This window comes from Heterodontus francisci, chromosome 42 (genome assembly GCF_036365525.1).
Source record: "Heterodontus francisci isolate sHetFra1 chromosome 42, sHetFra1.hap1, whole genome shotgun sequence".
Lineage (NCBI taxonomy): Eukaryota > Metazoa > Chordata > Chondrichthyes > Heterodontiformes > Heterodontidae > Heterodontus > Heterodontus francisci.
The window spans coordinates 18891729-18907914 of record NC_090412.1 but is presented as its reverse complement, the minus strand read 5'-3'; the positions used below and the strand labels follow the sequence as shown (position 1 = coordinate 18907914).

At 43.0% G+C, this 16186-nt stretch overlaps 1 protein-coding gene across 10 annotated transcripts in view; it reads right to left on the bottom strand.

Annotated features, from left to right (window-relative positions):
• ptpn20 (protein tyrosine phosphatase non-receptor type 20) overlaps positions 1–16186 on the bottom strand; it is a 332558-nt gene that overhangs the window by 234149 nt on the left and 82223 nt on the right. For all 10 annotated transcript variants that reach the window (XM_068020703.1, XM_068020704.1, XM_068020701.1 and 7 more), the window contains 2 exons: positions 13650–13715; positions 5867–6052 (listed from right to left, as the gene is read on the bottom strand). In XM_068020703.1, the coding sequence (XP_067876804.1) occupies positions 5867–6052; positions 13650–13715 (252 nt within the window). The remainder of the gene's footprint in view (positions 1–5866; positions 6053–13649; positions 13716–16186) is intronic.

Here is a 16186-nt window from a genome sequence, read left to right as displayed (position 1 = left end):
ATATCCATGGTCAGCTGGTTGGCCCAGGAGATTTGCTTTGTAAGTTCTCGTGCCAGTGAGCAGATTTGGGTCAGTGCCTCCTGTTCCCTTGGTATGTCGGCCAAGACAAGGTGGGTCCTGGACTTGTGCCCAAGGTGGCAAACATTGCAGGGCAAGCTGACCCCAGGCAGTTTTGTGTTGCCAGCACAGTAGAGCATCAGTGGGAACTTTTTTAGAATAGCAATGCAAAGATTTAAAATAAGTAAATTCCATTCCAAAAGAAAGAAACCTAGTAATTTTAGGAGGCCACAGATAAAGAAAGAGGTTAGAAACCAGTTAAAACTGAAGAAGAGGGCCTATGTGTACGAATGAGAATAATAATGATAAAACTAAAGGGATATATGAGAAAATAAGTCATGGGGTGGTTGGGAAAACCAAGAAAGACGAAGAGGAAAAGGATTCAAAGAAACATCAAAAGGAACAGTAACGTATTTTAAAAATACATCAGTAAAATGATACATTTTTAAATCAAGTTGAGACCCCTGGAAGGTGAGGAGTGTGAATCTGTAGAGGATGACCAAACAATGGCAGAGATGTTTAATAAAGCACTTTCCTCGGTCTTTACTCTGGTGGACATCAAAAAGGTGATGCACCTTGAAGGGGTTGAGAATTATATGAGCAATACTATGATGGACAAAGGAAAATTCTAAAGCGTATAGTTAGGCTAAAGAGAGACAAGGTGCCAGCGTCCACTGAATGCATTTTAGGATACTGAGGGAAGTTGCAGAGGCTCTAATAGTTGCTAGGGCTTTCCTCCAGGATTTTCCCAATCAACCACTGTAACTTCAGTGGAAAACCCGTGTGGATGTGAAATTGGAGTTTCTGCCAATATTCCACCAAATCTACGCCAGGAAGAATGATCAAGGAAATTCCTGGTGCATTTTTCAGGGCTCAACCAGGTATGAATATGTGTCAGAGGACTGCAGAGTGAACAATGTAGCAGCTATTTTAGAAAGGGAGATAAGAGCTAATTACAGGTCTGTGGTTAGGAAAATGTTATAGTCTTTAATTAATGGTTCAATTGTCAAATAACTGGGTCCAACAAATGTAGTTAGAAGTAGCCAGCATAGGTTTTAAAAAAGGACAAACATGCTTGACAATTCTCATAGAATTCTTTGAGGAGATACATGGTAAGTGTGGGAATTGCAATGGATGTAGTGTACATGGACTTTAGGAAATCTTTTGACAAGGTACCACAGGGAAGATTATTAGGGAAAATTAAGGGGTATGGAACTGGGGGAGGATAGCAATCTTGATTAATATTGGTTAGGGTGGAGAAAACAGAAGAGGAGTAAAGGGCAGCTTTATAGAATGACTGGAAATGGATAATGGCATCCGACAGTGTTCAGTTCTGGGGTCAGTTCTGTTCACTGTGGACAGTAGGTTCAATGGTAGCACTCTTGCCTCTGAGTCAGAGATCGAGGACTTGAGCATATAATCCATACTTATACTTCATTGGAGCACTGCATTGTTGGATAAGGTATTCAACTGAGGCACCATCTGCCCTCTTGCATCCCAAGTCGCTATTCAAGAAGAGCACTTTTCCCAGCGTCTTGGCCAATATTTATTCCTCAACCAGCATCACTAATACAGGTTATCTGCTCAAGCATCTCATTGCTATTTGTGGGAGCTTGCTATGCACAAATTGGCTGCTGTGTTTTGTTACATTAGAACAATGACTACACTTTAAAAAATATTTAATTAGCTGTAAAATGCTTTGAGATGCTCTGAGATTGTAAAAGGCACTATATAAATGCTTTGGATCTAGGCTTAGAGGATATAGTATCAAATTTGTATATGAAACCAATATATATGATACCCATATGAATCAAGCAGTATCCCTTTAATGGCTTTGCATCACCTTAAAGGGTCTTCCCAAGTGGGTTCACGGCTTTCAATTATCAAAAACTAATGAACAAGCAGTTCCAGAAAACATCTTTTCCCTTCCTGAAAACCCATCTTTTAATATTTTCCAAACTTCTCAGTAGGCTCTTCTATACTTAACTAACAACACTCCAACTGTCAGGAGAAAGGGGACACTTCTCAATGTACTGTAGCCATTCATGTGTGGAAAACGTTGCGGTAATAATGACTCAAGATGGTGTTAGCAGCTTGTTGACAGACAGCAACCATTAACCATTGAGCTTGTGCCTCAGTATCACAGATGGTACACAGGAAGACAGCAAATGTATCATTTATGAGGGTTTTATTGGAGGGCTTTCACTTTGATGTGATGTTAGCCATAGACAAGGCTCTTTAGATTGATGCAAGTTGTGTTCAGAAGAATTACTTTGGAATTGCTCATTGCTAATGGGGTAACCAGCCCCCTCCACAGCTAGTAAACTGCAGAGTGCTTCGGTAGGTGGCATGAATTCAACTGAGCGGGGAGCGTTAAAGCAGTCAGCATCATTATTATATTTAACAGAAAGTGTAATGAGCTCGAGACCCGCACTGTGAAGAAAGCTTACACATGGGATGGTGGTCTTTATTAGGAATAGAATGCCAATCGAATGCAATGCTGATCTCTGTTTCATTGCCAAATACACAGGAGCTCCTGTTTGATTCTTCCAGCTGGCGATTTTCTTCCCATATATACCGCAGAAAATGGGAAGGCTGTGTGAACTCTGCCAGGATCCATTTCCAAGACTTCCTAGCTCTGAGCCCAGTGCTCACTTGACTGAGCTACCTTCATGGAAATCTCATGGTCTATCCAAAGAAAGATTCTAATCAGCTCTTCATCTGTTGTTATTAAATATATACCTTCGGAGCTTGGGAAAAGACTTTGTCTGATCAGCCATTTTCCACATCACTGATGCTGAGGCGCCAGCTGTGATGCTCTTGCACTGTGCCTTTGCATGTCGTGAACTGTTACAGAATATTTTTGTATTCTGGTCGCCACATTATAGGAAGGATGTGATTGCATTAGAGGGGGTGCAGAGGCGATTCACCAGGATCTTGCCTGGGATGGAACATTTAAGCTATGAAGAGAGGTTGGATAGGCTTGGGTTGTTTTCGCTGGAGCAGAGAAGACTGAGGGGTGACCTGATCGAGGTGTACAAGATTATGAGGGGCATAGACAGGGTGGATAGGGAGCAGCTGTTCCCCTTAGTTGAAGGGTCAGTTACGAAGGGTCACAAGTTTAAGGTGAGGGGCGGGAGGTTTAAGGGGGATTTGAGTAAGAACTTTTTTACCCAGAGGGTGGTGACGTTCTGGAATGCCCTGCCTGGGAGGGTGGTAGAGGCGAGTTGCCTCACATCCTTTAAAAAGTACCTGGATGAGCACTTGGCACATCATAACATTCAAGGCTATGGGCCAAGTGCTGGCAAATGGGATTAGGCAGACAGGTCAGGTGTCTTTAATGCATCGGTGCAGACTCGATGGGCCGAAGGGCCTCTTCTGCACTATTATTCTGTGATTCTGTGATTTTACTGACCACGACCCCCCCCTTCTCCTAGTGGCTCAGTGGATAAGTGCACCACCCAGTGTGTTACCTATCCATAAAAGCCAGACAGTTCCAAATGTGACCCCTGACCTCGAGAGGCACTGCAGATATCCTCAGTGCCTCCATGTCATTGTACATTCCTCCAATGGGGTCCAGACATTCTGCATCTTCAGGAAATTACAAGCTTTGTTCATGTTCCGATGCAGTGCAGCAACTTTCAGGTGACAGGTGATGAAAATCAAGCAGTGGTCATGTCTAAAGAAGCGGAATGCATCCAAGTCAAACTGGAGGTGTCCACCTCATGCTCGTCACTTGGCAACATGAAGGTTGAAAAGGAGTTCTCAGTCTTGCTGTCCAAGAGGCAGCCATATTACTAATGATGATGTATCTCAGGGTGAAGTCCTTGTCTGGGCTCAGCATAGCTACACAGCAAAGCTAGCCGGTGTTGTCATTTCTGATCACCATCTAGTGACCCTTACTGTGAAATGCAAAGATCGGGTTTCTCCAATACCCTGCAAAACCCAAAAACTGAAGCATGGCCATTTGGGCGAGATTCCAAAGGCCTGACAGCAAACGTCTTCCAATAAAACTTTGTGTGAAAATCTTCCTTCTAATCTTTCCCCACTTATGTTCCTACTACTATATTTTGAGACCATAACCTATTGCCTTTGATTGAATGGATGGAAATAATGAATCCGTTGGTTATCTTAGACAAAAGCAGAATACTGCAGATACTGGAAATCTGAAATAAAAACAGAAAATTCTGGAAATACTCAGCAGGTCTGACGACACATGTGGAGAGAGAAACAGAATCAACGTTTCAGGTCTGTGACCTATCATCAGTGAGTACGTCCTGAGGTCCTGAAAGGCATTACACAATTGCAAGTCTTTCTTTTTTTTAAAAGAAGGCCCACCACCTTATTTAACGAACAAGGGCTAGGCCACAGAGAGCCAACAATATACTATGGACCAGAGTTAATAATCAAGGACAGCAAGTTTCTTTCCTGTATGGAAGTAGTGAACCAGGCATGTTTTCACAATTCAGCACCATTCATGGCAAGTTTTACCCACTATTTAATCCACATTATTAGAAATAATAGATTCAGATTTCACCATGGTAGAGTTTGACCTCATGACCTCTGGGTTGCCAGTCAGGTACCATAACCATTATACTACCTACCAGAGTGCAAGGCTGGTGATGGCATGATCAGATAACCCACTAACACTCTTCGTAAAGGCTCACAATTGCTGTTTATCTGAAGTCCTAGGTGGGTGGAGGCAGGGGGAGACACCCAATCTCCATGGACCTGAACAAGGAATTCACACCTTCAGGAAAGCAGGGGAGGAAAGACATTTTTCAAGAAAAAAAAAATTCATCGGAAAAATATATAAGAGTGGCAGGGTCCTCTTCAAATCTCAAGCAAGATAATGAAGACTGATTGCAGTGTTGTAAAATCCTTTTTTTCAATCTTTTCCTCTCTTTATCACATAGCTGTTTGTGGGATCTTGCTCTGTACACATTGGCAGCCAGGCTCCCTACATTACAACAGTGACTATACATCAGAAGTTACTTCATAGGAAAGTTATCAGACAAAATCTGACACCAAGCCACATAAGGAGGTATTAGAATAAGTAACTGAAAGCTTGGTCAAAGAGGTAGGTTTTAAGGAGCATCTTAAAGGAGGAGAAGTAGAGATGTTTCGGCTTGTTCCCTCTCCAAACCAGTTGGGATCCTGCCTTCAGCGCAGATGAACTGTAGTCACCTGCTCTAGCAGCATGAAGGAGGAGAGGGGATGGTTAGATTTTGTTCCCTTGTTGTGAGCTGATTGTTACTTTTCCTCTTTGCCAACTTCCACACCCCTGGTCTTTCTGTGCCATCAGCAATGACTGTCCTCCAAGGTGGTAATTTCTACATTTGATCTTGCCAATTTCTGTCAGCAGTGAAGAATTCATCAATTCATGGGTGGGCAGACTTGGTGCCCGTAGGGACCTCGACCAACTATTGTGAAGACAAGCCCTGCCTCGCAGTTTGAACCTATTGTTTTGAATAAAAGGCAGAATCTGTGGCTGACATGTAATCCGAGCACTTCAGTAAAACTACTGTTGTAAATACACAGTGTAAATCATGAGGAAAACATTTCACAGTAACAGTAATATTTCACTAGGAGCATCCTTGTACACTACTTAGAGATTATACTAATTAAATCAAACCTCTGGGTTTCAGTTTTAATTATATAACCCAATACAGATCACGCCAATGTTGTAAGGTAATTAGAATGTGCCGCCAACCAGCCCACAGCTCAGCACAATTCAATTGTTGGATTTGGGCAGGATGTAATCAGCCACATAAGGATAAGTGCAAAGCATTGCTTTCACATTACTGACCTCTTCTGTGCTTCCCAGCACCAGTTGAACAAGTTTTCTGAGGCATGTGCTTGTTGGGGGCAGTCCTGATTTCTGCCAATGCGTTTCGCAGATGTTTAAAATGGTCTCCAAGGATACTCTCCTATGTGGAAGGTCCTCACACATACTCAACAGGAGGTGGTTCAATCGACCACTAAGCTGGACTGGCTGTCAAGGGCACAACAGAAAAGATTGAGTGTAAGAACAAGAGACCCAAAATGCAAACCTTAATTTCACAGTCAAGTACGCCTGCAGAGTCCTATGATACTATAGCACTTGGTATGATGATCGCCAGTTCTCAAAAGAGAGGTGACCAATCAGGTAATTAGGGGGATCTTTTATGCTCGACAAGAGAACAATTACACACTTCAAAAACTTTTCATTAAAAAATCCTTGCTATTCCTTTGAGACATTGTGGTTGCCTGGAAAACAAATTCCATTGGTAAAGAATTGTAGAATTGTACAACACAGATGGAGGCCATCTGACCCATCGTGCATGTGCCAGCTCTTTGTAAGAGATACTCAATTAATCCCATTCCCATAGGCTAACACATTTTCCTTTTCAAGTTTTATCCAATTCCCTTTTGAAATGTGTGGGAGAGAGAGAAATGGGAATCTTATGCAGATCAGCTTTGCTGTCTGAGCACCCATCAGTTCCCTCAGAGAAGGACAAGTTGCTGCTTGCAATTTACAACAACTGACACGGCGCTGCCTTTCAAAATGTTCTCCCAAGGCCGTGCTGAAATTGGCGGTGCAGGCTGCCTTCCGATACCTCATCTGAATCGCCACTTCTCAAGTGTGAATCTCAATTCTGAGTGACAGCAGGCACTCAACCATGGGAGTATCACAGCCAAGCCTAATCCTATCCTCACTTGGTGTCAAACAAAGACTTGCATTCCAACTGGGGTTAGCCACCAGTTTTTGAATCGCGCAGCCCATTTTTGGGGGGGTTGGTGCCCAGTAACCTGACAGCAAAACAAAGATCTGTATACGTGGGAAGGGAGAAACCGTAATACACACAGGGTTCAGAAACAATTACATCTACGTAGTGCAAATCACGCTAATAGGAATATCCAATCTCTGTGCACAAACTCACAAGCAACTGATTGCTCTCTATTAGTCATTCTGTTTGTAGAGTAACTAAATAATTTCAACTGTAACCAATGAACAACAGCAACGTATCCATCTTCGACATGGTCATTCTGAAGCACTGAGCCCAACTCGCAATCGTTTTGAGAGGGAGAGAAGAGAGATGGGAGGGAGAGCCAGGATAGGAACGATGACTTGGTCATGCACTGTGATCTTAAGGACAGCATTAGCAATGGAAGAAATGGCTCTGGTTGGTTTTATTCTCCAAACTGCAATGGAGATCATGTCTCAGAAAAGGTAGGTGGATTTTTCCCTAATTGACCTTGGGTTTTTATCTTTTTCTGACACGCCCAGGAAATGACATGTCTCGCGGGGGGGGGGGGGGGGGGCAGGTATAATCACAATGTTTCAGGCAGCAGGAGGTGTGGGGCTGGCTTTGATAGATCACATGGCCTCTACCTGCCTGTCATTTTCATCTTTCCAAGGACAAAAGAAAGAGATTGTGCAAATACAGGGATATTAATTCCGGACAAATATGGACCCTTTCTTTATATTAATACATTAATTTGTGTCCTCAGTACCTTGCTCTATGGCAGCGAGGCCTGGACAACGTATGTCAGCCAAGAGCGACGTCTCAATTCATTCCATCTTCGCTGCCTCCGGAGAATACTTGGCATCAGGTGGCAGGACCGTATCTCCAACACAGAAGTCCTCGAGGCGGCCAACATCCCCAGCTTATACACACTACTGAGTCAGCGGCGCTTGAGATGGCTTGGCCATGTGAGCTGCATGGAAGATGGCAGGATCCCCAAAGACACATTGTACAGCGAGCTCGCCACTGGTATCAGACCCACCGGCCATCCATGTCTCCGCTTTAAAGATGTCTGCAAACGCGACATGAAGTCCTGTGACATTGATCACAAGTCGTGGGAGTCAGTTGCCAGCGTTCGCTAGAGCTGGCGGGCAGCCATAAAGGCGGGGCTAAAGTGTGGTGAGTCAAAGAGTCTTAGCAGTTGGCAGGAAAAAAGACAGAGGCGCAAGGGGAGAGCCAACTGTGTAACAGCCCCGACAAACAAATTTCTCTGCAGCACCTGTGGAAGAGCCTGTCACTCCAGAATTGGCCTTTATAGCCACTCCAGGCGCTGCTCCACACACCACTGACCACCTCCAGGCGCTTATCCATTGTCTCTCGAGATAAGGAGGCCAAAGAAGAATTTGTGTGTGTGTGCTTTTTGAATCACAACACACCTCAGAAGCAAACAACTGAGAAAAGTTGCTTTATGAGAGGAACGACCACCTGAAGGTGTGAAAGTCATGGGGTGGGGGAGGGGGTGAGTAATACTGCGACATCTGGTTGCACAGAAGCAGATGTTGCTACTAATAGAAGATTTAGGATTTTTCAAAGAGATGCTCATTTGACTGTGCAGCCTTGGCTCAGTTACTAACATTCCCAACTGAGAGAAAAGGTTGTAGGTTCAAGCCCCAGTCCAGCGAGCTGAGTACCTAATCCAGGCTGACACTCCACTGCAGTACTGATGGAGGGCTGCACTTCAGACGTGGTGGCTTTTGGACGAGATGTTAAACCAGTTTGCTGTCTCAGGGAAACACAATAGGTCACATGGCATTCAAAAATGCTAGTGACACAAAACAGATGTGAAATCTCATAGAACATTAGGTTTTGATTGGGAATGGAGGGGCTGATGTAACTTTACATTACTTACTTGTACGTTTTATATACATTAATTCCCCTCCTGAGTTCTGCGTCTTATCCAGTTATGGATTGAGCAAAAGGCCCAGCTTGATTTAGCTTTCAATTTAAACAGTACAGCCACAGAAGGTATTATGGAGGAAAAGATTGAGAAAGTGCGAGTGTTGAGCTGAAAACTATAATAATTTAATATATCAGAGCGTCAAAGGGTGAAAATACATTCACACAGCTGGTATAACTCAGACTTGTCAACAGAAGATGAGTTTGTGAACAGTTGAGTAAACACTGAGATGTGCAGGACTGAAAGCAGGGCTGATTTGTATTCCATTTGTTCCATCAGGCAAAAAGGCACTTTTCTCATTATGATGCTTTGTGCATTCTACACAAACACTAAATCAAATTCATGGAAAAAAAAATACTTGGGGCTGAGCCAGGTTTCCATGTTATGCTATTTGCTGTGCACAGTCTGTCTTGCCAGCAACTTCAACAGGGCATTCCAAGATTTTAGTCACCTGACCTAATATCTCTTTTTGTGGCTCGGTGTCATACTTCTTTTTATAATGCTCCTGTGAAGCGACTTGGGGCATTTTATTACGTTAAAGACGCTATATGAATGCAAGTTGTTGTTGTAGTTTTGGCTGCTCCTAATGGAAAATAATTGAACTTCAACATTATTTAGGCACCTAAACCCTGTATTGAATTCTTAATACAATGTTATAACTACATTATTTTGGTGATATAATGGCACTTTAATAAAACACATCTCAATTAGCTATTACATTGTTGTATCATTATTGTTCATGACTATCTTTCAGCTTCGGTTATACCACTGCTCTTAGACAGCTGTCTGTGGAGTGTTCATTTTGTTCCCTGAAATTACGAATAAATAAATTAATAAATTTATCAAGTTCTCAGAAGGTTTCGTGAATTGCTGACCGATGTGACTTTATACTGGGCTAGAGATATACAACATGTGCTGCAATGATCAATTGGTGCAAAACTATCTACTCAGTGTGGTTTCCCATCTCTCACTTTGTGCGTTCTATATTTTAATTTGAGTTACACTGACACCCTTGCACAACAGCCACATTCCACAACAGTGCCTCTGATATGTCTTCCTTTTTCCTCAAGCAAGAATTCCCCCTCCCCACCCCACCCACCCCCCACCCCTCCACTGTGGTTGACAGGGCCTTCAACTGTGTCTGGCCTTTTTTAATATTTTATTTTTTAACCATGTGCCTGCTTTTCATGTAGTCAGAGCTGCTCATTATTCCACTATTAACATTCTCTCTGGCCTAATGCTTTGTCTTTCACCACAAGCATTAATACACACTTTTTCTTGATAAGCAAGGGCGTGAAAGGTTATTGGGGGTAGGTGGTAATGTGGAGAAATCAGTTCAGCCTTGAACTTTTTGAATGGCAGAACAGGCTCAAGGGGCCGAGTGGCCTACTCCTGCTCCTAACTCATATGTTCATATGTTTGCCTTTGTCCCAGGACAGTTTTGTTATTTAATCTCCCTCTGCCCTATCTGACACCTTCCCCTTTGTTCTCTCCCCCAATCCCCTCCCCTTCACTTGCTTAAAACCTAATTCTTTTCTAATCTTTGTCAGTTCTGATGAAAGGTCACAGACCTGAAATGTTAACTTTGCTTCTCTCTCCACAGACGCTGCCAGACCTGCTGTGTATTTCCAGCACTTTTTGTTTTATTACAGGACATAGATAGGCTAGCAGAATGTGGCAGATGGAATTTTATACAGAGAAATGTGATGTGATACCTTTTGACAAACGGGATAGGGAGAGGCAGCATATAGTAAATGGTACCATTTTAAAGAGCATACAGGGACAGATAGACCTAGGGGTTCATGCGCATAGATCTTTGAAGGTGGCAGGACATATTGAAAGAGTAGTTAGCAAAGCATATGGGATCTTGGGCTTCATAAATAGAGGCATTGAATATCAAAGCAGGGAAGGTATGCTGAACCTTTACAAAGCACTGTTAGGCCACAACTAGAGTATCGCACCCAGTTCTGATCACCACACTTTAGGAAGGATGTGAGGATCCTCGAGAGGGTGCAGAGGAGATTTACCAGAATGCTTTCAGGGATGAGGGATTGTAGCTACAAGGTTAGATTGGAGAAGCTGGGGTTGTTCTCCTTGGAGCAAAGGAGATTGAGGGGAGATTTGATAGAGGTGTACAAGATGATGACAGGTTTGGGTAGGGTAGACAAAGAAATGCTGTTCCCATTAGCTCATGGTGCAAGGACTAGAGGGCACAGATTGAAGGTTTTGGGCATGGGATGCAAGGGGGATGTGAGGAAGAACCTTTTTACGCAGCGAGTGGTAATGACCTGGAACTCGCTGCCTTACAAGGGTGGGGTGGTGGAAGTGGGGATGATCAATGATTTCGAAAGGAAATTGGATGGGCACATGAGGGAGATAAACGTACAGGGCTACGGGGATACAGCCGAGGAATGGGACTCATTGGATTGCTCTACAGACAGCTGGCATGAACTCAATGGGCCGAATGGCCTCTTTTTATGCTATGACTCTTTGACTCCTCCAATCAGGTTTCTAACCCAGCAACATCACTGAAACTGCCCTTATTAATGTCACAAATGGCGTACTATGTGACTGTGAACGTGGTAAACTATCTCTCCTTGTCCTTCTTGATCTGCCTGCAGCCTTTGACATGGTTGACCACATTATCCTGCTCCAATGCCTCTCTTCTGTTATCCAGCTGAATTGGGCTCCCCTCACCTAGTCCATTCCTTTATATCCACTCATAGCCACAGAATCACCTGCAATGGCTTCTCTTCTCACTCCCATACCCCTGGTGTCCCCTAAAAATCTATCCTTGCCCACCTCCATTTCTCACCTGCATGCTGCCTCTCAGTGACATTATCTGAAAGCACGACGTCTGTTTCCAGAAGTACGCCAATGGCACCCAGCTCTACCTCACTATCACCTCTCTTGACCCCTTCGCTATTTCTAAATTGTCAGACTATTTTGCTGGCTTCCAGGCAAAGACTTGCAGGTTGATAGGTAAATTGGCCATTGTAAATTGGCCCTAGTGTAGGTAGGTGGTAGGGGAATTGAGGAAAGGTGGGGATGGGGTAGAAATATGGGATTAATGTAGGATTAGTATAAATGGGTGGTTGATGGTCGGCACAGACCCGGTGGGCCGAAGGGTCTGTTTCAGTGCGATATCTCTAAATAAAAAATAAGTTAAAAAAATAAAAAGTATTGGATGAGCAGAAATTTCCTCCAATTGAACACTGGAAGACATTGTCTTCAGTCTCCACCACAAACTCCATTCCCTAGCCACCGACTCCATGCCTCTTCCAGGCAACTGTCTGAGGCTGAACCAGACTGTTTGCAGCCTTGGTATCATATTTGACCCCAAGATGAGCTTCCAACCACATATCCATGCCATAACTAAGACTGCCTACTTCCACCTCTGTAGCATCGCCTGATTTTGCTCCAGCCTCAGTTCATCTGATGCTGAAATCTTGACCCAAACCTTTGTTACCTCTAGACTTGACTATTCCAATGCTCTCCTGGCCACTTCCCACATTCTACTCTCTGTAAACCTTAGCACATTCAAATCTCTGCTGTCTGTAGCTGAACGCGCACCAAGTTCTGTTCACCCATCATCCGTGTCCTTGCTGACCTAGTCCAGCAAGGCCTCGATTTTAAATTGCTCATCCTGGTTTTCAAAGCCCGCCGTTGCCTCACCCCTCACTATCTTTGTAACCTCCTCCAGCTATACAACCCTCCAAGATCTCTGCACTCCTCCAATTCTGACCTCTTACGCATCCCAGATTTTCTTTGCTCCTCCATGCCTTCAGATGTCAAGGCCCTATGCTCTGGAATTCCCTCTCTAAAGCTCTATCTCGTCCTTTAAGACGCCCCTTAAAATTTACCTCTTGAACTGATATTGCATTTTGTGGCTCGGTATCAAATTTTGTTTCATATTTGCTCCTGTCAAGGGCCTGGAATATTTTATGACAATCCAGTAGTTACCCCCTCATTCAACAAACACTAGTAATAACAGATGATCTAGTATTATCTCAATTGATGTTTGTCGGAGCTTACTGTGTGTAAACTGGCAGTTGCATTTCCTACATTACAATAATAACTACACTTCAAAAGTGCTTCACTGGCGATAAAGAGCTTTGCGATGTTCTGGGCTCATGAAAGGTGCTATATTAATGCAAGTTCTTTCTATCTTTCTAATATCACTCATTTCTAGGCTTGTATATTCGTGAGGCAGGGCTATGTTAGCATCGCGGTTATGTTATGTTAATCCTAGATGTCTGGGCTAATAACCTGGTGACTGAGTTCAAATCCCATCAATGGTAGCTGGGGGATTTAAATTTAATTAAATGAATCTGAAATAAAAAGCTAGTATCAGTAATGTTGACCATGTAACTACTGGATTGTCATTAAACCCATCTGGTTTGCTAATATCCTTTAGAGGTGGAAATCTACCACCCTTCTGCAGTCTGGACTATATCCAGACTCACAGCAATGTATTTGACGCTAACCTGCCCTCTGAAACAGCCTAGAAAGCCATTCAGTTGTATTCAAAAAGGAGGCCCACCACCACCTTATTAAGCGCAATTAAGGATGGGCAATAAATGCTGGTCTTGCCAGCCTCGCCCATATCCCATGGTTGAATAAAAAGTCCCAAGGCAGTGAATAAACCTTAGACAATCCATACAGCATGAACAGGAATAAGTTCTGAATAGAAAATGGGACAAATATCATTTTCTGTTTTTATTTCAGATTTCCAGCATCTGCAGTATTTTGCTTTTACTGTATCAGTAGAGGCAGTTTGGTTTGTTTAGTCGCTGGAATATATCCTTGCTGTTTAATTTCCCAAATAGAGGACGAGCTTAAACCAATGTACAATTTACCACTTTCCTCGTATTCATTCCCAGTGCCAGCAATCCATGGCTTCTCACCTGCGTTTCAGGAAGCTGATAGTCTGCAGCCCAGTACAGGGTCATTCCCAGTGAGTACACATGCATCTGAAAACAAAAGATAAACATGGTGAAACAGTAGTCACTACCAGGAGCAGAGACCTGAGAGGAGAGAGGGGAGAGTGAGATCCAGGAGTTCAGTGCTTCTATTTGGCAGGGGTGAAGCGATGGTCCTCCAAGATTGGTTTTGTGTCAAGTTACTTGCAGCAATACTGAGAACTTGGATCATTAAAAGCAGCAGCCTGGCAACACATGCAGCCCTTCAGTCTGTCGTCACCTGATACCCTGTGGAACTATCTCTTTGCAAAGCAAACAATATGCAATATTTAGACAGTATTTCATTGTAAACCCTTTTCCCTATAAAAAGCATGGATGATATACAGCATTTTACATATGTATACAAGAGCACTCCAAGTAATGGGGAAAGTGCTCTTTTGTAAATCTGAACGACACAATAAATTGAATACATCCTTAGCATCTGTATATATGGACAGTTTGGAGACAAAAATGGAACTATTTTAGTGATTCCTGCAGCCTCACATTTCTTCCTTAGTCTTAGGTCTGCATTGACCGATTAAGGTGACTATTTAAATTCCTTCTCCAGTGGGACAAGACATGGTTTTTGATACTGTGCAGCTGTATTTTTGCACTATCTTGGAAATCATTTATCAAGGAGGATTACTTCAGCAAGAGGCCTTGGGTGTTTTTATATTCTGTGAGGGTTTCGATGAAATGTTTGAGGGCAGTAAATTTTCATAAAATAACCCATGAGGCCAGTTAATGGTCTTTCTTCATGATTATGATGGAGACCAGAAAAGCTGTTTTGCAGAAATTCAGAGCTGACTGACAGTAGCAAATCAAAGCTTTCTTCTTTGATTTGCCTTTTGAAAAATAAACATCACCACAGATTGTGTTCACGTTCACACAATCTGCCTAATTTAGATAAAGTCTGGTATGCCGCTCTTATTAGCTCCGACAGCTTTTTATGTACTGAACTCTGTGGTTGCCTAGACAACGGAATACCAACCATGGCATTAGCTGAAGAGCTCAAGTGTTTGTCATTTTGATGCGGGAGCCATTGGAAACCATAAGCTCCACACTCAAGGCTAGAAAGCTCTCACTTGTACGATAGCTATTCGAAAAGGAGTCTCTCTCATTGGTTGCTATTAAAGACTCCACCAGGAGTGGTAGAGTGTTCGCAAGGCAAAATTATGTTCCAACTGAAATAAAATTGTGAAGGTCTTTTCGAAGGACAGTACTCATGATAAATATGCTTCACAGGAAAAGTCTGCCACAGCATTACAGGATGGGATGCTCTTTTCAATTCTTCTTCCCTCCTCCCCTCTGTCAATTCTGAGGCATCTGTCGAGCTATCTTCAGAAAAGCATCATGTTTCCATTGGAAGTCATTCTGAGATTGTTGCGATTTCTACCAATGGAACTTATCTGGTTTAACACCTGCAAGCAAAGTTCTTACTTGGAAAGTTCATCAAACTTGAGAAATTGTGTTGTATCATATCGACATGCAAATGAATGAAGTTAGAAGCCAAAAGGCAAGTAAAGTCAGAACCCATCCCAAAACAGAAAGGGAAGAGCAGAAAGGAGGTTGGATATCCAAATACAACAACAAGTTACATTTATGTAGCTCCAGAAACATGATAAAACATTCCAATAGGTTTTGAACCTAATGACAAATGGATCCCAAGTAGAAATGCGATGAGTTGTGAGCATGACCAAAGACACAGTCAAAAAAGTAGAATTTGAAGCAGTTTTTAAAGGAGAGATGATGGAAGGGCAGAGGGTCATAGGAAGAACAATCCAGACTATGGGGCTAAGATATCTCAACAGCCGGCATCCAAAGTTGGAACCGAGGGAGGGTGGAAGCAAAGCAGGCCAGCAGCATAAGAGCAGAGATTGGGTACTGGCTCATGTGGAGGTTGCAGAACTGGGAAGGGCAAGTCCGTGATGGGAGTTGTAGATAAGGATAAGGATTCTGAATTCAATTTATTGAGAGATGGGAAGCCAACAGAGATTGACATGGACAGGGTGATAAGAGACTGGAATGTATTGTGTAACAGCAGATAGGTGGAGATTTTTGGATGAATTGCAGTTTACACAGGGTGAAATCAAGCCAGCTGCCAAGGAGAATGCTGGAGTAGTTGAGCTTTAAGGGGAATAAGTCCGCTTTAATTAATTGGGGTATTAGTTGGGTGAGATATTGAAAAGGCAGACAATGTAGTTCGGATTGACATAAGGAGTCTTGGTGGTGATCAGCATACACAATTTGAAGCTGAGTTCAAAGTCAAACAGGAGATCGAGTTTTCTCACTGTTGGATTCAGTCTGACTGAGCAATGATCAATCAACGGTGTGGAATTTTTGGCAAGAGTCAAATAGGATGGAACACAGAAACATAGGAGCAGGAGCATCGAGCCTGCTCTGCTTTTCAATACGATCATGGCTGATCATCCACTTCAGTGCCTTTTTCCCAACCTATCCCCATATTCCTTTATGTCATTGGT